This window comes from Ostrinia furnacalis, unplaced genomic scaffold (genome assembly GCF_004193835.3).
Source record: "Ostrinia furnacalis isolate ACB-3 unplaced genomic scaffold, ASM419383v2 OfSCF0780, whole genome shotgun sequence".
Lineage (NCBI taxonomy): Eukaryota > Metazoa > Arthropoda > Insecta > Lepidoptera > Crambidae > Ostrinia > Ostrinia furnacalis.
The window spans coordinates 251,203-275,752 of record NW_021131019.1 but is presented as its reverse complement, the minus strand read 5'-3'; the positions used below and the strand labels follow the sequence as shown (position 1 = coordinate 275,752).

The 24,550-nt window shown below is 39.5% G+C and overlaps 1 protein-coding gene across 2 annotated transcripts; it reads left to right on the top strand.

The window, feature by feature from the left end:
• The first annotated feature begins 430 nt into the window (after positions 1 to 430).
• Positions 431 to 24,457, top strand: SIDL (SIDL trafficking protein particle complex subunit 10). 2 transcript variants are annotated; one of them, XR_003655668.1, is made up of 17 exons: positions 431 to 570; positions 640 to 851; positions 1,364 to 1,756; positions 1,828 to 2,127; positions 7,193 to 7,402; positions 8,402 to 8,640; positions 11,002 to 11,184; positions 11,843 to 12,134; positions 12,900 to 13,042; positions 14,588 to 15,071; positions 16,572 to 16,754; positions 17,441 to 17,671; positions 18,185 to 18,448; positions 18,860 to 18,941; positions 19,620 to 19,748; positions 20,374 to 20,577; positions 20,812 to 24,457. XR_003655668.1 is itself a non-coding variant. In XM_028300693.1 (17 exons), the coding sequence occupies exons 1-16, from the start codon at positions 507 to 509 to the stop codon at positions 20,508 to 20,510; spliced, it is 3,546 nt and encodes a 1,181-aa protein (XP_028156494.1). In that variant the 5' UTR covers positions 431 to 506; the 3' UTR covers positions 20,511 to 20,529; positions 20,812 to 24,457. The 2 variants fall into 2 exon arrangements, 1 of the variants encoding a protein (XP_028156494.1); XM_028300693.1 differs by having other exon boundaries at positions 20,374 to 20,529.
• The last annotated feature ends 93 nt before the right edge of the window (positions 24,458 to 24,550 follow it).

Sequence of the window (24,550 nt, the reverse complement as noted above, 5' to 3'; positions counted from 1 at the left end):
AAACCGGAAAACTTCAACCAACCGGTAAATCAAATAGCGAGCTGTGTCTCTATTTTTTGCGTTTAGTTCGTTTGTGATGGATTATGTTATAGTCAGTCGTATTAAATTTTACAAGAGTAAATATCTGAAAAAAGCTCTAATTTGGTGAAATTACTTAGCTTAATTTCAGCTTAGCATATTACTCTAATGGTAATCCTCATAAATTTTATGAATCATAAAATATAATTAGGGTCTCGCTTGAGTATGAACTAAACGTAAATACCTGTCGAGTTGGGTGGCTGACAGCTAATTTTGACAAATTCTGAATTTTTTATTATTTTCGTTTATCGATAGGTAATAAAATCAATTAAAATTAATTAAACAAAACATTTCTCTTTCTGCGTAAATGTCGAAAACGTCTATGAAACATTACATGTTAGTGACAATTTAGAAAAACCCAGTAAGTGGGTGGATTTTTATATTTGTGTCATGCCTGCAAAGTTGTCTAATTTCGCTGATGATGAAAAATGAAGGGTGTTGATAACTCCCCAGCTGATCGTGAAGGGATGACAAACAAACCGATAATAACATGTGAGTAGATATGCCCTGGAATTATTAAAAGTTGAAGAAAAAGGTAATTAATTTCTGTTTATTCTATAGGTGCAGGAGACTGGAATTTATTTTGCACATTAGAGGCGCCCCTGGTGGCTGCTATCCCTCAGGATTCCTGTGAATGGAGGCGTTCATATGGACGCCCTCCTAAATCTGTTTACTTGGAAGCATCTTTTGTAAAATACAACAAGGATAAAGTAGCAGCGGAGCAGAATTTGTTGAAGCGTCCTATCTTCCATATTTACTGGACAGACTGTGTGGTGAGTATTCATATTTTTAACATGAATATTATTTGCCAATCATCATAAATTTAGTAAATAAGATTTTTCAGAATGTATTTAACATTTAGTGTGAATTGAAATTAAAAAGCTACAATTATTTTTAATTGAATTACATTGGGTATTTACTAATGAAATATTTGTAAAAGTCAACAAAAAAGTTGTTTATGTTTATTGCATTTCAAAGTATACTTAATTAATTAATTAGTGTTGTTAGAACTATAACTTAACAACTATTACATTGTATTTTCTAATTGAGTTGAAGCAAGTTTTGCTAAGGTATTGTTATTTAAAAAAGGCAATTTTAATGTAAAATAGTTTACTAGTTCTTCGTTTCAGCCAAATGACGTCCACTGCTAAACAAAGGCTTCCCCCAAGGTTTTCCACAATGAACGGTCCTGCGCTGCCTGCGTCCAGGCTCTTCCCGGGATTTTTACCAGATCGTCGGTCAGTTTACTAGTAAATAGTTGTAATTGCTACGATTTTGCTTGCAGGACATAGAATACTACAAAACTACCCTCCGAGAAGATGTAGAAACATGGCTGAAGCAACTGGAAAAGAATGGCATCACCGATTGGATGATAGTTTTAGTTGAAACTTACGACATTCGCAAAACAAACAAGCTCCTTCCAAGAACAACGGTCTTGGACAAAATAAAAGGAGATTTTGCTGTCAAACAGACTGAGGATAGATTTCTTTCCGTAATCAATCCTATCAAGTCTGAAGCAAGGAGTGCGGAATCATGGCGTGCATTGGTAGCAAAGATCAGGCATTTTGTACTGGTTGCGTACAACAAAGCATTGATAAAGTTCGAAGAGCACATGAGAGAGCAAAGAGAGAAGCGAAATGACCCAGAATGGGATTTTTGTAAATACTTTATTTTACAGGTACGTAAATTAATTTCAAATCATGTAATTTGTTTTTTGTTGTTCGAAACTGAACAATATTTTTTTTACAGGAACAACTAGCATTTGTATTAGAAATGCTAGGTTTGTATGAAGAAGCATTAGTCCAGTATGATGAATTAGATGCATTGTTTTCACAATTTGTACTCAATTCCAACGTGACAGAGAGCCCAAAATGGCTTGACACGTTTAAGCAGCCAGTGACGTCATGGCAGGCAGTGAGACTGACCGCCCTGGTGCCCCAGCATTTAAGGGAGCTCATAATTAAGAAAAAGGCGTCGCTTTTAGACTTCAGAAGCTACCTCTTCCAGCGTCAAAGTGCCATGTTATTGCTAATGTTTAAACCTTGGGAGGTAAATACCCATTTTATTATTTTTACCGCAAACAACAACTATCAAATATAGCAATAAAAGTTATTTGATATTTGTAATATTGCTTATTTAGTTTTAAGTATTATTACTTTGTTATCTTATTAAAAAATACCTACATTTTCAAAGGTCACAAAAACTAAGATAAAGCACACAATTGTAGCTAAATCTGAACGCATTAAGTTCATATGTACCGATGCTTTATAATCGCTACCATAATTACCAATGGCCATCAGACCATAGAATTGAGTGCAAAAGGAAACGTTGCACTAGTCTTAATACCACTTAATTATATTATAGGTCTCCAATGACATCGTATGATTCGTACCGTTGATTTAAGTTCGCGTAACAAGCTTAGCATGACATTGTGCGGTTGATAAATAGACTGTTACAAAACACAGTAAATAATTGGATTGTAACAAGTATATCGAATGCAGTGTGCGATAATTAAGTAACATAGATGTAATTAAGTGCAAATTATTCTTTAAACGTACAAATCCTGTTCACACCACACAGCACACATCGTCCAATTTATTGTCGGTTGGAAGTAGTTCGCACATCATATAATATTTTTTGCCGATCAACACCAGTGATGTTTGGTTATTTTTTATTGTATACAACAAGATAAATCCATATATCTAAACTTGATGCGAGATACATACAACTTTAAGAATTCGTATCATCTTAAAACAATCCACCGTCTCCCAAAATAGACAGTCAGAGTTCTCAAATTTCTAACTTAACCATTTCTCTCTCGCGTACATTATTTCTTTAGCATATTTTCAAATAAATACCTACTAGTACGGTAAAACGTCATGAAACATTAGTTAATTGCTCCAATTAATTCGCACACACATAACCGAAATTAACAATTAATATCGTTCCAGCGCATCCTTTTTAATCGTGGCAATTATGTCGGTCTTCTGAATTAATCGGTGAGCCAAAAAATGTGCGCTGCGAACAAATTACAAAGTCGGTAAAACATGTGGCTTACCTATGTTGTGCCATAGCCCAATAAAAGCAGCCAGTAGGCCTGAGATGCGCGCCACGATAAGCGGTTATCACGCAATTTTATCGATTTTGCCCGTACATTTTGACGTCGATAAAAGTTATCACGGCGCGCATCTTAGGCCTACAGGATAGGGACAAATCCACGTACCACGTCACAAAAAGAGAGCTAGCCCGGAATACAACAATGCTGTTTAAACTATGTTATGAAATTCTGGCCTACGGTAGTTATGCGCCTCATTTCTTATTAATTACGAATATTGTAACTTTTTATATGATTGATTTAATTTAAAGTGTACTTTTTATTTATTATTACGGAAATACCCGGTAACATAATTACGTATTCACTGGCCCACTCATGTTAATCGGAAATAGCATAAAATCACGCGAAGTTATTGCAATATTATCACATTCTTTTGTTTTATGTTAGAAATGTTAGTGCTGCAATATTAGAAGAGAAAGATTTTAATGCCCGTTTTCACCATCTATCTCTAATTTTAAGTGACACATATGAAAACACATAACAGGAATGTTGTTTTCATAAGTGTCACTTAAAAATTAGGGATTGATGGTGAAAACGGGCATATATGTCACGTCGGTAAAATGTGTTTTCGGAACTGTTTTTGCTGTGCACAAATCATTGCATAGACAGCATTGGATAGTTTCCCCATGGCCACCCATCTGTGAAGTGCGTATCCAGTTAGATTTACTGCAGAAAGATTGCTTGCTAGACGTGTTTTTATGTGGTTTTGTGACAACTTTATTCCATTCTTGAAGTCTTTTCTTACTACTAAAGTTATGTGGAGGGAGCAGTGTCAATAGTACATCCACTACGTTCACCTAACTGAAAAAACTGCCTAGCTTATAGTTAATCTTGTAAACATATTGAAAAAAAGGCTAAGTGACAAGCCCGACCGATTAGCAAGCTAAAGTGGCAATGGTCAGGGCACATAGTACGCAGAACTGACGGCCGATGGGACAGCAAGGTTCTGGAGTGGAGGTCACGACGTACCGAAATACGCACCGTGGAACGTCCACCCACAAAGTAGACCGACGATCTTATAATGGTAGCAGAAAAGCGCTGGATGCCGGTCGCTACCAACCTTGCGATGTCATTGGGGGACGCCTATGTTCAGCAGTGGACATTCTGTGGCTGAAATGATGAAAGTGACAAGATTCTTGTCGTTCTTCATCCCTGCACAAGCCGATATTGAAGTAGTTAATGTACAAAAAGTTACACGTCGTAAACGTGTAAAAGAACTTTGCCAATCATTGGAGTGGAACGCTAAATATACTTCATCAATTTTCCTAATAGCAAAATTCATACATATTTAACACAATGTAACCATTTCACAAACATAGTTGTAGACATAAATAATAAAACAATCCGTGATTTTTTCCGTCATTAGTTACGTTATTTCGTTCCAAGCATTTCAATAAATAATTACGTCCGGCATTGAATATTCGAGTGTCGATTGCTATTAATTACTTGACAATAACAGCCTTGTGCATCGTTTCCTGATCAATAAGCAATATAATGAAGCTGTAACGATCATATCTTTATTTAGAGTATCTATACTAATACTAGCTTTCCGCCCGCGGCTTCGCCCGCGTGGAATTTCGTTTGTTAATTTTCTTTGCTATAAACCTCACAGAGCCCGAGACCTTTCCAACGAATGCAAAACCGTGGAAATCGGTTCGTGCGTTCTGGAGTTATAGCGTTAGGAAGGAAAACCCGACTTATTTTTATATAGTAGACTAGCGGCCGCCCGCGACTTCGTACGCGTGGATCCCGTTTTACCCCCTTTTCCCGAATTTTCTTTGCTATAAACCTCACGGAGCCCGAGACCTTTCCAACGAATGCAAAACCGTGGAAATCGGTTCGTGCGTTCTGGAGTTATAGCGTCAGGGAGGAAAACCCGACTTATTTTTATATAGTAGATTATAAAATTATAAATGCGAAAGAAACTCTTGTCTGAATGTCTGTCTTGCTTTCACGCCTAAACCATTGAATCAATTTTGATGAAATTTGGCATAGAGATAGTTTGAGTCCCGGGAAAGGACATAGGATAGTTTTTATCCCGGTTTTAGAAACAGGGACGCGCGCGATAATGTTTTTCTGTGACAGACAAAATTCCACGCGGGCAATGCCGCGGGCGGAAAGATTCTTCACATAAATCACAACGAACGAACCGAGAGTTTGGAACGTTATAAACGTCTAAAGCAGCGGGCTTACTCCGAAAAACGCTATCCGAATTTTTGAAAGTTACCATCCCTCTCACGCAAAGCGAGATGCCAGCATGAGCGAGAGTGACAGATACATCCGAAACTACGTAAATAGCATTTCGTAGTAAGCCTGCAGTGTCTTGATAGATACGTAATATTTGCATGATCCGTAGGCCTAAGATGCGCGCCGTGATAACTTTTATCGACGTCAAAATTATGGACAAAATCGATAAAATGGCGTGATAACCGCTTATCGCGGCGCGCATCTTAGGCCTACTGATCACTGTACCTGTATCACTATAGATAGGTTTTGATTTAACAGCAACGTTGAAGACTGACTATTCAGTCCAAAATCTAATACCATTATCATACTTATTTCCTGAAATAGAAAGCTGAACGATTGAAGAGCGATGTTCATTAATTTTTTCACTCCTAAACTACAACCACTAACGTTATGCCAGAGTGATTAACACTTCAGTTCATTTATTATTGTTTCATACACATAATAAATTATGAAGAAATTAAAAATTACTAGCCACAACTCGCGTTTAACACCCCTATTCACAAACATTACTATGAGGTCTCACAGTGCGGACACACAGGTTCGCAAAAACCTATTTATAGACAATACTTGAGTGGCGGAGTGACACTCGAACCAATCACAGAGCTCTATTCAACGCTGTGTGTTCGACTTCGTACAGCGTTGCTGCTTCACTTGAGCAAGCATCGTTTGTGAATACGGGTGTGAGTGTCCCTCACACGTCTTTTACAGAATAACCATAATAAAACAGTGACCGATTTTATTATTATTTTAGTATAGCTACGACAGCCAAACGGTGAAGGGGTCGGACTGGCCGACTCGAGATCCGAGGAACGCATTCGAATCCCACCGCCGCGCCGCTCGACTATTGTGGTGAGCCCACTCGTAACACAAGCTTATTTAGCTTAACACGAGGGGCTAACAGGACTATTAGTAATTTGTGTAATACAAATTGCTAATAATCTTACAAAAATAAGCGGATATCCATTTTTCGTTTAATTTTATTTATTCATAGCTCTAAAATCTATATGATACTTCTTCTTCTTTTCGTGTCGACAACAAACCTACACAGTGTCAGCCCAAAACTCCGCCACAAGAGTGGCGTTGTCAGTAGCACTCATCAAATCCTCCTGAGTAGCACGACATCAGCCCCCCTAGACAAAATGCACTTTTTGATCGAATCGAAAATCGAATCCGTCAAAACTCCATACAAAAAAGGGGCTTTTCGACCACTTTTCGACTGGTTTGCGATTATAATTTGCACTTTGTCTAGACCCGCTTCAACGACTGGGGAACAAAACCGCACCTGCACTCCATGTTTAAACCGTCCAAGAATCCCCACCTGACCAGATTGTCCTTACTACGGCCTACATGCGTCCGAAGTCTATTTAAGAGCGTTGTCACNTAAATTATACATTATTTCTTTATTAATATGTATGATGTACTGTCTTAGGTACGATACAACTACGGATTAAGATCGTTTAGTCGACGCAGCGTTGAAATTGTACAGATAAATGCAGTTTGCGCACTCACTACGCGACGTCAAGCAATAAAAACCTAAAATTCGAACGCCAACTTTTTGCTACAACGCTCTTAAAGACTCCCAGGTAAGCCAAGGGAGCTCATGTCCAGGTGGAGGACTCTCAGACATAGGGACAAAAGGGCAGGGGAGATCAGCTCTCTCGCGCCATAACCTGCATCTCTCTTTTGACCGATCGTCATGAAGAAGAGGTAAATGATACTGAATTCCAATAACCCTCCGAATCATCTTTCCAGATCGCTTCCCTCTGTCTGAGCACCGTCCAAAACACGCTCGTCGAGTTGTCTCTGCTGAGCGTAAGCGTCGTAGAGGGTGCTGCTGCTTGCTGGGCCCAGTTGGCGTGTGCGGAGACCCTTAGGGCCTGTGAGAGGCTCGCAGCGTCGAATAATGCTTTGGAGATGTGTACAGCTACTCAGGCGCCGTTACTGCATAATGCTAAAGACAAGGTGAGGTATTTGTCGAGTTTTAGTAGTTTGAGCAATATTGACGTAGCGTGTGCGGAGACCCTTGGGGCCAATGAGAGGCTCGCAGCGTCGAATAATGCTTTGGAGATGTGTACCGCCACTCAGGCGCCGTTACTGCATAATGCTAAAGACAAGGTGAGGTATTTGTCGAGTTTTAGTAGTTTGTGCAATATTTACGTAGCATGTGCGGAGACCCTTAGGGCCTGTGAGAGGCTCGCAGCGTCCAATAATGCTTTGGAGATGTGTACCGCCACGCAGGCGCCGTTACTACATAATGCGAAAGATAAGGTGAGGTATTTGTCGAGTTTTAGCAGTTTGTGAAATATTGACGTAGCGTGTGCGGAGACCCTTAGGGCCTGTGAGAGGCTCGCAGCGTCGAATAATGCTTTGGAAATGTGTACAGCTACTCAGGCGCCGTTACTGCATAATGCTAAAGACAAGGTGAGGTTTGTAGTGTTTTGGGTAGTTTAGGCAATGTTTTTGGCAAGTCTGGGAACATTTATTTACGTATTACGTATCCATCGGGCGTCATTGCATAAAAAATAACCCTAGATACGCCAATGCCCGTAAGTTTAAGTGAGTTTAGGCCAATTCCTTCATTTCGTCATCATCATAATTTCAGCCGCAGGACGTCCACTGCTGAACATAGGCCTCCCCCAATGATTTCCATATCGCCCGGATGGTAGCGGCCTGCATCCAGCGCCTTCCTGCTACCTTATCAGGTCGTCGGTCCACCTTGTGAAACGTCCCACGCTGCGTTTTCCGGTACGTGGTCTAAAATCCTTCATTTGCCTCTGGTATATTAGAGGGTCATGCTCCTGCCCAATGACGTTCTGATGATAATGAAGCTATAACTTGACGACTCCAGGTCGACAAGCTTCTTATTTCGTCGAATGCTGTAATGATACACAAAGACAGATTTAAACACAATCAGCTTTCCAATTTTATCCCCCACTAAACCCAACCTCTTTTTTTCTACAGCTCCACGAGTTAGGAAAACTCTGCGGACTCCTCCCAGGCTCTCCCGATCCCACATCAGAACAGCTCCATCTAGTGGTGATGCTATCAGCCGGCATGGGCGACAGCGAGCCCAACAACCAGCAGCCCACGCCCACCGACAGGCTGAAGGAAGCGCTGCTCAGCAAGACTAGCTTCCAGCAGTATTATCTGGAGTTGGCTGAACTAGCTATGGGGACGTACAAGCATATTGGGAGGTTAAGGTACGTGACCCTTCTTTAAAACTATCTTGACTGGCAGCAGAAGGTTTTATAAAGTGCTGTTCAGCAAGACCAGCTTCCAGCAGTATAATATAGGACTGACTAAGTTAGCTATGGGGACTTATAAGCACATTGGGAGGTTAAGGTACGTATAATCCTTCTTTACAGCAGGTTTACTTGGTGTGATCTTTCTTCAGAACAAGTTTAGAAGTGACAGGCTGAAGAAAGCGCTACTCAACATGATAAGTTTCTAGTAGTATGATCTGGAGCCAGCTGAACTGGCCATGGGAACGTACAAGCATATTGGGAGGTTAAGGTACGTGATGCTGCTTCAGAGCAAGTTTAAAAGTGATAGGCTGAAGGAAGCGCTTCTCAGCAAGACTAGCTTCCAGCAGTATTCTCTTGAGCTGCACATTGGGAGCTCAAGGTACGTAATCCTACTTCAGAACAGCTCCATATAGTGGTGATGCTGTCAGCCGGCATGGGCGACAGCGAGCCCAACAACCAGCAGCCCACGCCCACCGACAGGCTGAAGGAAGCGCTGCTCAGCAAGACTAGCTTCCAGCAGTATTATTTGGAGTTGGCTGAGTTAGCTATGGGGACGTACAAGCATATTGGGAGGTTAAGGTACGTGACCCTTCTTTAAAACTATATTGACTGGCAGCAGAAGGTTTTATAAAGTTCTATTCAGCAAGACGAGCTTCCAGCAGTATTATCTGGAGTTAGCTGAGCTGGCCATGGGGACGTAAAAGCATATTGGGAGGTTAAGGTACATGACCCTACTTTAAATAAGCTTTACTGACAGCAAAAGGTTTTATGAAGTGCTGTTCAGCAAGACCAGCTTCCAGCAGTATAATTTAGAACTGGCTAAGTTAGCTATGGGGACTTATAAGCATTTTGGAAGGCTAAGGTACGTATAATCCTTCTTTACAGCAAGTGTACTTGGTGTGATCTTTCTTCAGAACAAGTTTAGAAGCGACAGGCTGAAGGAAGCGCTACTCAGCATGATAAGTTTCTAGTAGTATGATCTGGAGCCAGCTGAATTGGCCATTACTTCAGAGCAAGTTTAGAAGTGACAGGCTGAAGGAATCACTGCTCAGCAAGACTAGCTTCCAGCAGTATTCTCTTGAGCTGCACATTGGGAGCTTAAGGTATGTAATCCTTCTTTGGAACAGTTCTATCTAGTGGTGATGCTATCAGCAGGAATGGGCGACAGCGAGCCCAACAACCAGCAGCCCACGCCCACTGACAGGCTGAAGGAAGCGCTTCTCAGCAAGACTAGCTTCCAGCAGTATTATCTGGAGTTGGCTGAGATGGCGATGGGGACTTCTTAAGCATATTGGGAGGTTAAGATACGTGATGCTTCTTCAAAGAAAGGTAAACTGGTAGCCACGGGTAGAAAGAAGATCAAAGCAATTTTACCATGAAATAATAGGCTAAAGGAAGCGATGCTCAGAAAGACCAGCTTCCATCATTATAAGGGACTCCCAATCTAGCGTATTTCAAACATAGTCGTCTCGTCTCAAGACAAAAGTCTTCGAGCAGTGTGTGCTGCCAGTGTTGATTTATGGATCTGAAACGTGGTCGCTTACTATGGGCCTCATAAGAAGGCTCAAGGTCACCCAAAGGGCGATGGAGCGGGCCATGCTTGGAGTTTCCCTGCGTGATCGAATCAGAAATGAGGAGATCCGCAGGAGAACCAAAGTGACCGACATAGCTCGCAGAATTGCTAAAACCAAGTGGCAGTGGGCGGGGCACATAGCTCGTAGAGACGATGGCCGTTGGGGCAGAAAAGTTCTCGAGTGGCGACCACGGGCTGGAAGACGTAGCGTGGGCAGGCCTCCTACTAGGTGGACCGACGATCTCGTAAAGGTCGCGGGAAGAGCCTGGATGCGGGCAGCGCAGGACCGTGCATTGTGGAAAACCTTGGAGGAGGCCTTTGTCCAGCAGTGGACGTCATTTGGCTGAAACGAACGAACGAACGTCTCGGCAGCGCCCGCGCAGCGTCGATCGCCGCGACGCCAACTCAACTTTTTTTTAACAAGTAATTCGTCTTTAGTCTTTAATTATTGTCCAAAACAAACATTGCGTTGTCCGGGGCTCCTTTTTGATTTGGCTGAGTTAGCGAAGATGGCATCAAGGTTGCCAATTTAGAGTCAACAAAAACAGTTTGCACCTTATATTCGTGATCAAATGTAAAATAATGTCGTCAAGAATTTTGATTACGTTTTTACTTTTGTTCCTTGATTGAATTTCTTTATGAAACAGTACCATATTGTTACTTGGACCTAATCAAGACCTGATTAAAGATGCAGCATGTTTTTTTATAACAATACATAATATCGCCATTTCTTTCTCCCACAGATTCGCCCGTCTAATAGGCCGGGACCTCGCAGCCTTCTATTCCGAACTAGGCGAGACAAGTAAAGCGGTGGTGTTCCTCATGGATGCTCTTCGATCATACGAGGAACAAGGCTGGAAGGACCTGGCAGCCCAGACCAGGCTCGAGCTGGTAGCAGCCGCTAAGAAGATGAACGATGTAGATAGGTGAGTCTTATTGTAGTCAGGATTTTCTTCTAACTAGATTGAGAAACGAACATAGCCCGACGGATTAGCAAGCTGAAGTAGCAATGGGCAGGGCACATAGCACGCAGAACTGACGGCCGATGGAGTGGCAAGGTTCTAGAGTGGATGCTCCATTGAAGACAGGAACTGACGTCTTTTTCCAAAATCGGACAATACCATTTTCTTCTGTTGTTTATTAAATGAAATTGAAAATGGCAACCCTGTTTATTGGTCAATGTCAAATTACTCTTTTAAAGAATTGACAGCTATTTTGCCAAAGGCCCAGAACAGACGGTGAAACGAAACTGCAACTGCTAGTTACTTTTGAATGGCATCTAAGTTTCTGCCATAGCGTCCGTTGAGAGACCACACATGACGCGCGTTTCAAATCGGTTTCAAACTGGTCGCGTCATGTGTGGTCTCTCAACGGACGCTATGGCTTCCTCGTTGTGGATAAAAAATAAATAAATTAGATACAACTCAAAAGTAACTAGCAGTTGCAGTTTCGTTGCAGTTGCGTTTCACCGTCTGTTCTGGGACTAACTGTCACAGACCAAAATATATTAAGAACCATAAATATTATCGTTTTTTTTCTCTTCATAAACGATATAGAAATATGTATAATATTTTTCTTTTCCAGATATACAAAGCTCTCTGCAACAATAGCGTGTACAGCCGAATTAGAGATTCTAGTCAGAAACTTCTACTTCGAAGAGATGATGAACTCAATAAGAGTGGACCTCAACGAAAGGACCGAATCTGTCCTCACAGAGCTCAATGACTGCTTCAAGATAATCTCAACAACCCTCGTGCCGTCCGATCGTGGTGTTTATATCACTGAGAACAAGGTCCAATGTTGCTTGCTCGTCGAGTCGCATTTCTCGAAAGATGTGAACTGCACTCGAGCGGCGATCAGCATAGAATCTTGTAAGGTAAATGTTTTATAATTATTAAACGTATATGGCGGCAAATCAAGTTAAACATAACATTTTATGTAGTTGAAGGGGCTGTTTTGCAACGAAAATGTACTGTCTGAAGTGCTATCTTCTATTATTATTTCAAATCAAATGTCACTTCCCAAGGTTTATAAAATTAAATGTGTGAACTATAACGTCACGCCGCGTGATTAGCAGTCACGGTTTTCTTTAATTTTATTTTTTTATTTATCGCCCTATTTAAATGTATTACACAGTTAGCTTTGTAACATAATGTTTTTGGTTGATTAATTATGGCTGCAATAACCTTTGCCGCATATAAAACTTATACTGCAGTAATTATAGGTCTACCGCGTAACCCATTCAGTGAGCTATGGGAGCGGTATGGGTGATTTTGTGACAAACGTCAGCGAGACTAGATTTGTAAACCCTGTCATGTCATAATTATGTCAATGTCACCTCTCACGTGCCGCTCCTGTATCTCAGCAACTGGCAGAGTTAAGCACTATACCTGAGGGCTTAGGGCTTAGTGTGGGACAAATTTTATTTCTTGAAAGTTTCCGCTAGGGGCGCTGTATAATCCGTCATACATTTAATGTCATTTTACGCGCTCACTAGTGACGACGATTGATGTAAACTCACACTACGCTCTCTGTAATTCATGGGTTATCATTCCGACCACATTTAACACGCCGTATTATAAACACCGTAGGTAATAGTATCCGGGGCTGTATCAAATATACTCGTCTTCTTCTTTTATAGGAGGAGATGCAAGACAAAAAGACGCCGGTCAAAAGCTATAAGACTGATTTAAATGTTAACGGTAGTGTAAGTACTCAGACTAACCTGCAGCGAAAGACGTCAGACGTGTCCACCGACAGTGACGTGTGCAACCTAATAAGCAGGTAAAGACATAATATACTGAACTGTCATATCCGTGACATTGACAGCGGGGCGCCACCGTCAATACGGAATCGCTAGTTCCGATTTTTGTCATGTTGAAAACTGTGTAGTTGAACGATGGTAGCGCCCCCCTGTCATTGAGTTTGGTGGGACAGTTCAGCGTGGGTCATCTATAAAGACCGAATATACTGAACTGTCCTATCCGTGACATTGACAGTGGGGCGCCACCGTCAATACCGAATCGCTAGTTCCGATTTTTGTCATGTTGACAACTGTGTAGTTGAAAGATGGTGGCGCCCCTCTGTCTATGAGTTTGGTGGGACAGTTCAGCGTGGGTCATCTATAAAGACCGAATATACTGAACTGTCCTATCCGTGACATTGACAGTGGGGCGCCACCGTCAATACCGAATCGCTGGTTCCGATTTTTGTCATGTTGAAAACTGTATAGTTGAACGATGATGGCGCCCCTCTGTCAATGAGTTTGGTGGGACAGTTCAGTTTGGGTCATCTATACGTTTCGTATTTTAGGTCTAACTGACACATAGAGATATAGAGAGATGCCAACTAATGCCCGGCAAGCGGAAGGTCGTGGGTTCAATTCCCGTCTTAGGCAGTTCGATTTTTTCAAGTTATTTATAATTTTCAAATTAATTTGAGATGCTTAACGCTAAAAATTAAATAACTAATGCGCCGAGTTCGAAACTCAGTGTCGCATTAGAAATTCACACACACAAAGTAATTAAAATATGTGCTCATTATCCATTGCGGTATCAGTACTCAACGTTCGAATAATCTTTAGTACTACGCAAGCAATGTAAACTGTTTACATTATGACGTCGCTGCTGTCATCATTGCTTTCGCGAGCAATGTGTTCTGTTTTTGGGCATATTGCTGCGACCACGCCCCCTTGTCACATCTCCCTTTAGTGCCTGAGGAATGGGCGATTTTGTGACGTCAAACGTTAGCGAGACTTCAGATTTGCTTCAGACTTGTATGCTCTGTCATTCTAAGACTGAGTTGCACCACCTAACTTTGACCGTAACTATCTATAACGATAACCGGTGTTTTTTGTATGGAGTTTGATAGACGTTTGTCAAAGTTAAAGTGAGATGGTGCAAGCCAGCCTAAAACTATTTGGAGATTTTTAACGACTGACCTGTTAACAAACTGATGTAAATTATGTTGCAAATTGCGGGGACAGTTTTATTTTAACATCAATTTTTCCGAGTAACATTTTACTTATTTATTCCAAATATCTATTGGATAGATTCATCATGCTTTTCATTATTTATTCAAGCAATTATCGATTTCTAATACCATTCATATTTATTATTGGTAATGTTTCATTAAATGGAAAAAATGAATAAAATTAAATGACTTTCAAATAGAGCACCCATTAATCTATCTTCAAATATATAAATGGTTCTTAAAACGTATTTGTAGATATTTTTTTGTTATTAGCAATTTAGCATACAAATCTATCTTTTTAATATTCATGGCGTCATTATACGTATAATAAAACTAATTTATTGTTTATCTTTTCAGCATAAGACTGGACGATTTAAAACCTAAGAATCCTTTGCTAAACCCTTTACAAATTACTTCTAAACTACTCTACAAGGAGGACAAGACTCTACAGAAAGCCACCATCGAATGTCAGAACCCAAAAGTGACACTAAAACGTTCTGACAGTAGTAAATATAGAAAACCTTCGGCCACAACGAGGAACAACTTCTTAACTTCCCTAGCGCTAGAAAATGTTGTTCTAAAACCCGGTTTGAACGAGTTAAAACTGGAATACACCGCGAATCAATGTGGTACGTTTAAACTGGGACAGGTGTCGCTACTGGTCGAGGGAAAATTGGAGTTTCTGTCAAATGTTTTGAATAGTACCAAGGTTGGGTTCGATGTGGTGACCCAAGGTGTGAATGTGTACTTGAACAAAATAGAGCCGAAGAAGGATTTAGTGGCGGGTCTAGAACATTCTATGGAACTTGTCATTACTAGTGGCAGTGCGCAGTTGAAAGAGGTTAGTTGGTTAACATTAAGAGCGTTTACGTCTAGCGTGGCATGTCAAGTTTAGGTAATTTCGATGCTAGTTTTATTCACACTAAAATAATTATGACTGTGTGCGTGTTCTCACGCTCTATAGTCAAACCAAAATACTTTGATTCACCNTGTTAGATCGTTTTCACAGAATTTTTATAAAAATTTCAGCTTGTAAACTGACGCTAAAGTGGAAATTTACAAAACCTGTGTGGACTTATCTTGATAGAATTCTTAAATTCTAAACTAATCGCAATATTTTCTCAATTAACTATTTAGACGACGAAATTGCCTAACTATTTATGCCTATAACATATTTGTAGTATTACTGGTTAATGATTGTAACGAGTTGAAAAAGTACTGTTTTTGCGCCAAACGGCGTAAACGCTCTTAAGCTATCTTTTATAAATCGCAGTTTCTTCAGATTTTACCGGGATGATTTGTAATTGCAATATTATTTTGCTCTCTTAAGCCTTTATCGGACATAAAAGGTCAAAATTTTTTCATTGTTTTTAGATCTTTAGGCAGGGGAATAAAGTTCAAAATATGGTGGGAACTATATTCCCACTGCCGTATAAAGGGTCAATTATATCTTGATATCACGGCACGCATACAATATCAAAGATAATGTTTTAATTTTAAATGTACAGAAATGTATAATGTATCACGTCACACATGCGTCAAGTTTGCATCGTTGCGCACAGCCTATTTTATACCAACTTACCACTTATCTCTTTTAATAGAAATCAGTAATAGAGATGAAACGGATAGTTGTTTGGCCGGATACCGGATACCGGATATCCGGCCAGCTGCTAGGCCGGATAGCCAGATATCCGGCGGCCGGATAGTTGGCCCATTGTCTCGTTGCATGTCGTGACGAGTATAGCGCCGCACAGGTGCTTTCAACGCGATCAGTGGGTCTATTAGTAGACTAGTCACACTTTTCGAAAATCGAATCCGTCCGAATAGAATATCAGATTTTGTCACTTGTCTAGGGGGCAGATCAGTTCAATTTCGGTTGCAAATGCAATCGTGTGTGATTGAATATAGCGAAAATTTAATTAGTTGCATCATGTCATCAGACCATCAGTGAAAAAATAGCTTATTTTATTTGGCAATATTTCGACATTAACAGATATTTACTATTTATGTATTCGTCATTAGAGTGAATAGCCCAGAAAAAGAAATTAATTTTGAAAGGCCTTATTATGGCTTTTTTCTAACTTTTTGGACTTTAAATAAAAGCCGTCATTATTGTAAGCCATTTTATTGATATTTACCTCAAAGATTAATGTATTTCATTTTATTAATAGGAAATTGTCGTAGTTTTTTAATATCCGGTATCCGGCCGGATAGTAAGTTACTATCCGGTATCCGGCCGGATATCCGGCCTACCGGATAGTTACCGGATATCCGTTTCATCTCTAATCAGTAAGCTCTGGAATAAACTAAATTCAAATTCATAAAGCATAATCTTTTCCAGAACACCTCAATCCTCCTCAAGACATCAGCAGGCCTGCTCATCCGGTTCGCTGATGACGACACAGCGATGACGCGAGAGCTGTCGATACCGGTGCCGCCTAGCAAACCGTTTGAAACCACCAAAGTGCCGCTCAGACTGTTTGCCAGCTTGCAACCGAAGAGGGAGAAGAGTATTGAACATACTGTAAGTATTTGTTGTACTACCCACACAGTTTTAGGGGTTGGCTCGAGTACCTGTTGGATTTAGTTATTGGTCTGGTATTCTGATTTGGTTTATTCTATTAGCGTAGTATTCGAGACTAATCTTCATTTTGAATTTTGAAATAATGTCATTGATAAAAGGAAGAAACTTAACGTTAGGTACTTTGATTACCTAATGATAGAAAAGTATTCGTTGTATGTCGTAGTAAATCGTTAATAAATTATTAATTTGTAAAAACTGATAATAATCATAAATAGCTTATATAAATCGAATTGCATAAGGCGGGAATCGAACCCATGACCTTTCGCTTGTCGGGCGACTGCTCTTCCATCAGAGCTACTTACACTGGATGAACTAGTGGAAATTCTCAAGTTCTGATAAAAATTAAAGTAACCCATGATTTTTTCATACAATCTTTATCTGTCAATACCTAACTTATTGATTTCGACATTGAGCTATCGGTAGGCTAAAATGTGCATTATAATGAAACTGCTGTTACCCATTTAGTACCAATCGAATCTGAGTTTTTGGTCCATACATTATGAACTTTCTCTTTTGTCTAGTCATAGGCTTGAATGGGTTTATAACACACGTTTCATAAGACGTGCTGTGGAGTAAACTTTGTCGAATCCAATCATGAATAAATAAATTCTCCTTTATATCGGCAGGTATGGCTCAACTGTCCATGGTGGGACAACGCGACAGAAGTGCCACTCCACTTTTCTCCCCCCATGGTGGCGTCATGGCGTCTGCTGACGTCAAACACCAGGAAGTTCATACACGTCACGCTGAAATCCGCTGTGGCGCACTTCATACAGTTTGTGTTGACCGAACCGAAGCTGGAGTGTGATGGGAATAATACCGTGTCAGATTTGAACCCGAAGAATGTTAGTGAAATGGTGAGTTGTTTTCCATGTGCCACAGTTATTTGGATTAAAGACTTCCAGGTTTTTTAACCTTAAATTGCTAAATTGCTTAGCCTTTAGGTATAACAAGTACAAAATTTTCATTGTTTTTGGCCCTTAAGACAAAGGAATAAAGTCCAAAATATGGTGGGAACTATATTCCCACTGACGTATGATGGGCTAAAAGCTTATAGCTCGCTCGAGGAATGTTGAGGAGAACACGTACTCACATATTTATTTATTTATTTTGGCTTTTCAACAATGAGTACACTATTAAAATTTAAAATACAGAACACAAACAATACATAAACATTCAAGTTCAAATTTCGAATACACTAGCTACCTCGCTCTTCTTAAATGTCTACAAGCGAGACAGAAAGCACTTGTGAGCCCGGCAACGATACGTCAGCGCATCGTAGTTACCAAACGTAAACGTTTCATTCATTTAATCACCTACTCGCTCATTAATTTTTTCGATTCATTCACTCATTCAATCTCACCTTTCAGATGGTAGCATCGGACGGAACCACAGCTTCCTTCATGTGGGAGCTCCTTAAAGACCCTTTAGTCAAGGCTGGGCCAATGAAAGCCACATTCAGCGTACTATACAGACTGGTAGAACTGGACGAACCGCCCAGAACGTTCTCCTGCCCGTTTGATATCCAGGACTATACGACTCTGTTCGTGATAAGGACGAAATTGGAGCCTAGTAAGGGATCGGACTTTTGTAGGGCTTCGCAAGTGTGCTGTTTGCAGCTGAGTGTACAGAGGGTAAGTTATAAATATTAAAGATACTTGCAAAGTGAAATTGAGCTTTAGGCAATGAGTGCTATCGTTTTAGCGCTCACCAGTTAGCGCCACTGTAGAGTAAGGTCCTGTCACTTGCTAGTAGCGAAGACAGTGGCACCAACTGGTGAGCGCGAAAGTGGTAGGAGGACTATCGCATTTGCACTCATCAAGATGACGCCACTGTAGAGTAAGGTCCTGTCAATCGCCAGGGGTGCCAACTGTTAAGTATAAAAACGATAGCCCTCATTAATAAGCCAATGTGAATATTTTTCTTTTTTCATCTACTAGTTTGTTACATGTCATCATTACTTACTAGAACTTGTACCTTATTTGAAACCTGAACCGTAAAATGATAATTAATGATAAATGATGATTTTCTCACGCTGATTACAGGTAAACGAAACAGAATACACATCGCTTATGTACGAAGTGTTAGCAGACCAGACGATGTGGGCTGTGTTGGGGCGGACTGCAGGTAAAATTACCTATTTTATGTAGCTTTTGGGGATGTCGTATGAGGAGAAATATTTGAACATCAGGCCTATTCCTAAACTGTCTGGCTAGCGTAGGAAATATCTATCTACAGGGTGTTAGGTAAATGGGTATATGAGCCGACACTAGCCCATGTTAACATGGTCATATGAATGGTATGGTGAAGTCAGAAAATTGATATCTTCATTTTTATTATTTTATTTTTCATACAAATCGGATTTTATCAAATTTATTTTGTATGAAAATTAAAAAAATTAAAATGATGATATCAAATTTCTGACTTCACCATACCATTTATATGCCCATGTTAACATGGGCTAGTGTCGGCTCATATACCCATTTACCTAACACCCTGTATATTTATAAAAGCGAAAGGTCACTGAATCACTCACTCATCACGAAATCTCAGAAACTACAAGTGCTAGGAGTCTAAAATTTTGCATGGGGATTCCTTTTAGAACGTAGGTGCTCTTTGGCAAAATTCAAACCCTAAGGGATTAAAACGGGATCCTCGCGTGCGAAAGTCGCGGGCGGCCGCTAGTATTAAATGTAGACCAAATCCTCCATTTGCATCTGCTATATTGAATAGAATCGTGTTCCTGCAGTGGAGACAAAATGACCTGATGATGAAGCTTTGCTAACAAGTAGTGTTTCCTTCTAGGAGTAATAACAATGGAGTCAAACTGCACGGAGGCTCAGAGCGTGACGCTAGATGTAATGCCACTAGTGGCGGGCTACCTGCCGCTGCCCACCGTGCGACTGTCCAAGTACATCGCGGCCAATACCAAAGGTAAAAACAATAATAAAGTCCGGTCGCCGAGCTGATAGAATTTCGTACAATGACCCCAAGCTACTACCCATTCTTGTCGCTCGCGCGTAATTATATTGCTGTCGAGCTCGCACATACTACGGACGCCTGTCGCACAGTAATAGTGCGAGTGCGACAGCGATAAACCTACTAAAAGATTGATTGTCTTCTAGTGTATGTCTTGTTAGTAGTCCTATTAAAAAAAAAGGATTCTCGGATAAACACCGATATAATTTTAAATAACAATTTATTTATTAATACATACATACATGTGAGAGAGATAGCAATATCGCATGACAATACACGACGAGAACCGCATCTACAAAAAATTCAGAAATGTGTGCCTTACTCTACTAACATTACTTCTTTTTTACTTTATTCAGCATATAGTTGTGACTAAAGGTTCAGCCAAACCAACGCGATCAGCCGGCGTGCAGCGATGGCGATCAATGCATTTAAGTCTGGTCGCCATCGCTGCACGCCGGCTGATCGCAAGTGATCGCGTTGGTTTGGCTGAACCTTAAGTTTGTTACAGCACTTGTCAAATGTTTGTCACCAATTTGCTTACTCGTAATATCTTACAATACAATAAAATACCTCTCCGCAGATCCAAAGAAAGACATCTCCGCACATCCACGTCTAGAGCCGTTCAGTCCCGGACAAGTGTACCACGCGGGCAAGGCGAAACAAGTCCACGTGCTAGCACCCATGCCTAAGGAACACCTGGACCCTAACATGATGTAACACTCGACGGGATTGCTAGGTATCCACCTGGACCATATGTGGATGTAACACCCGACGGGATAGCTAGGTATCCACCTGCAGCCAACGTGAACACCCGACGGGATGACGAGGTACCCAGATGGATTCTAACTGATGTAATACCCGACGGGATAGCTAGGTATCCACCTGGACCATACGGGATGTAACACGACGGGATAGCTAGGTATCCAGATGCATACATCCTAACTGATGTAACACCCTACGAGATATCTAGGTATCCAGATGGAACCTAACATAATGTAACACCCGACGGGATAGCTAGGTATCCACCTGGAGCCAACGTGAACACCCGACGGGATGACGAGGTATCCAGATGGATCCTAACTGGTATAACACACGACGGGATAGCTAGGTATCCACCTGGACCATACGTGATGTAACACGACGGGATAGCTAGGTATCCAGATGCATGCATCCTAACTGATGTAACACCCGACGGGATAGCTAGGTATCCACCTGGACCATACATGATGTAACATCCGACGGGATAGCTAGGTATCCACCTGGACCATACATGATGTAACACTCGACAGGCTAGTTATTCAGATGCATGCATCCTAACTGATGTAACACCCGACGAGATATCTAGGTATCCAGATGGAATCTAACATAATGTAACACCCGACGAGATAGCTAGGTATCCAGCTGCACCACGAAATGATATGACTAGGTATCCAGCTAGACTTTAGCAAGATGTAACACCCGACGGGATAGCCAGGTATCCAGAGATTATGTAGCCATAGCAACTAGGTGACGGGTCTTATCTAATGGGTATAATAATATGTTGAAAATTTTCATCTTTCTGACAGCGAGAATTATAGACAAAGATCTCAAATATGTGTGCACTATTCCAAACTTGCAAGAAGTAAAAAAATCAATAAAAAAAAGTTTTGATGACTCGGCCCCTAGTTGCCATCGGTCAAAGTTAACTATACTATACTGTCTATAGAAAAGTTACGATTGAAACGATCGAGAGAAGCGAAAACGAATCGAAAGCTATGATATTATTAGATAGTGACGATAAAAAATATCTTCAAAAAGATGTGGGAATTTGGGAAATCACTTGTATAGAATTGTATGTTTTTATTATACAAAGTTAGTATAGGTTACAGTAATGTAGGTTCAAGAGAAATATAAAACGGGCAATTGGATCGAAATAATGGGTGCAATGATTGAGTTAAAGGTTTTCTTAAAAAAAACGAGTTAACGATTTGTTTAGTGATTCAATTTTAAACCGAGCTTGGCATAAATAAGAAAATATAATAATAACTTAAAGTTAGTATAGCAAATACTGGTGCGACTCGCTATGCTTCTTTTATCCTATCCTAATAGTGAAAAAGCTTATACGTTTTTAAATGCCTGCTTTGCTTACAAATCTCTTACAGAAATGTATAATCCCTAGTGCCATCAAATAATCTTAATCATAGCTTTAAAATGTAGACTTCAATTTAACAATTTTCAAAAACCGTTTAATGAATGTAACAAAAAAATTACATCTATGTGCTCGTACCGTTTGAAAGTTTTTGTATTGGCTAGGTAAAATAAAAGCTGGAGAAGTGAAATAAAAGTATTTGCATTACCACATGGCTAGCGCGGCACTTTGCGACATGTTCGCAATCTTAAAGAAAAATGAGCGGACAACGAAAGTTACGCGGTATGGGAACTCCTACAAATGATAATAATAAAAAAAGCTTTGAAACATAATATTCAAATTGTCTTATAGGTACAAGCTCAAAACATTCAGTCCAGCTAATTTTAAGTAGTAATTGGATGTGGTAGTGTAGTTAAGTAGCTTAATTGTTAAATTAATTAAAAATTAACAGCTGCTCTGCCCAATAATGGCCAATACTACAAGTGTGAAAACATTATTAAGGAAAAATAGTTTACATTTTAGAATAACGTGTAACTGGAAAAGTGAAACTTATTCTGATCGCGAAACAGAGTTGTAACTTGAACTTTGTATTGTAAACCTTTTTAATTAATTTCTTAATATCGACAGATAAACATAAATAATGTAGGGTTTATTTGTAATCACCATCCCAGTGATATGTTCAGAAATGAAAATCTGTTGGACCACCATACATTGTGATAAGTATATTCCTTGTAAGGTTATATGAGTATGTATAATGCGTATTAAAATGCTCTAATTGTATGTAGTCCTAAATTTACTTATTCTAATTTAATTCGAAAGAAATGCTGAAATTTGTACATGTAATTTATTACCGAATATTTCTGAATTATTTCTGGGCTAGATATGAAAACATAGTTGTCTACTTTAATTTATAGGAAATAATAAATATAATGCGACATTTATGTGCTTGCCAAATGTATCCATGGATAGCCATAGACCACAAAGAGTTTGTGCTAACAAGGGAATCCACGCCCACTTCTCTATAATTCGATGTTTTATCTGTGCAATGCCAATGGATACGTAGGGTCAGCACTTTTTAATAAACTTTTTAATATTGTGACAAAGTAATATTGGTGTTAATAGAAAATGAGCTTTGTCGTCTTGCATAAGAGTCGATATTAGTATTTTTACTTAGTTATGTGCTAGAAAAAAGCTTAGATCGTACGGTTCGGGTATTTACATTAGTAATGAAATGATACAGGCACACAGCGGCATGGCGGTAACGTTTCTAGCGAGGGGTAGCAATAATGAAGCTTTTGCCGCTGTGTATTCAATTTTTTACTGTGTAGAATTAATTTCAGAAACCACATTTTATAATCTTAGCTTTCAGATCACTCATTTAGCGAACGACGATCCCCTATTGTATAGAGATGAGATGACTTTTAGGAATTCGCAATTTAGCCCAGTGACGGACTAAGGGACGCGGTATTTTGTTTTAAACCCTAAAAATGCTTGTGCACCTGCAACGATCGGCTTGTGCATAAATACAAGCACTGAAATAAGCCCCAATCTTCAAATGCCATAATGTTTCGACGCCACAACGATTTTATTTTGGCTAGTCTCTTTCTCGTCTTCTCTTATAGTAACGTTTCTTAAGTTGTACATAATAAATTTGGTGCTAGGATTACAAAGTGTCACACCAAATTGTTTTATAAAACTATAGCAACATGGTTTAATTTAGGTTATTTAGGTTTATGTGTTTTTGTATATCTTGTTATAGTTAGTTGTACAAGTTAAACTTTCGTATAATTGCAATTTTCATTTTAAATATTACTTGCTGGTGAATGCCGAAAAATATTGTATAAGGTATATAATATAATGACTTCACTGGATGTTGTTTGTTTCTATTGTTATGTATTTAATCAATGTGTTTAAAAATAAACTGATGTGTTATTCAGCTGAGATGATGAAAAAAACGTCATAATAGTTTTAATAATGATATCTGCATGTCATTTTCATCACATACAACTTTGAAACTACTAACAGTGTCATACAATGTATCATCAATGATCCTTAATTTTATTTTGGTTGACGAAAACTTGGTGTTTAAATACTAACATAGTCAACTACATTGAAGTAAACTATTTTTTTTTAAATAGTTGTTTATCAGTTGTGGACCTGATAATGAAAAAGCCTTTTTGTAATAAATTAAATCTGTTCTTTATCCCAAAGATATACACAATGCTTTAATATTAAAATTGTCATCGAGTATATAGAATTCTTGAGCAAACATTTTCATAACACATTTAATTTTGATGTAGGAAATTTATTTTTCAAAATTGTGTGCTTTATTTTTAAATTATTATTTTAGTTGTAGGTGTTTAAAGGAATGATATACTCAATTTTCGTGTTATAGTTGCAATACTAACGTTAGAGGCTTAAGTTTATTCGTTCCAACTAACGGAAAATATTAACTTTGATGGAGAAGTTTCTGTATATTTTAGCTATATTTCTTATCATGAGACTATTTATGACTATGTTTATTCTCACGGTTGATTTAAGAGATACGAACGAAATTATAATTTTATGATTGATCAATCGCCTTTAAAAATTATAAACCTATCTTGTAACAACGATTTACACATCTTTC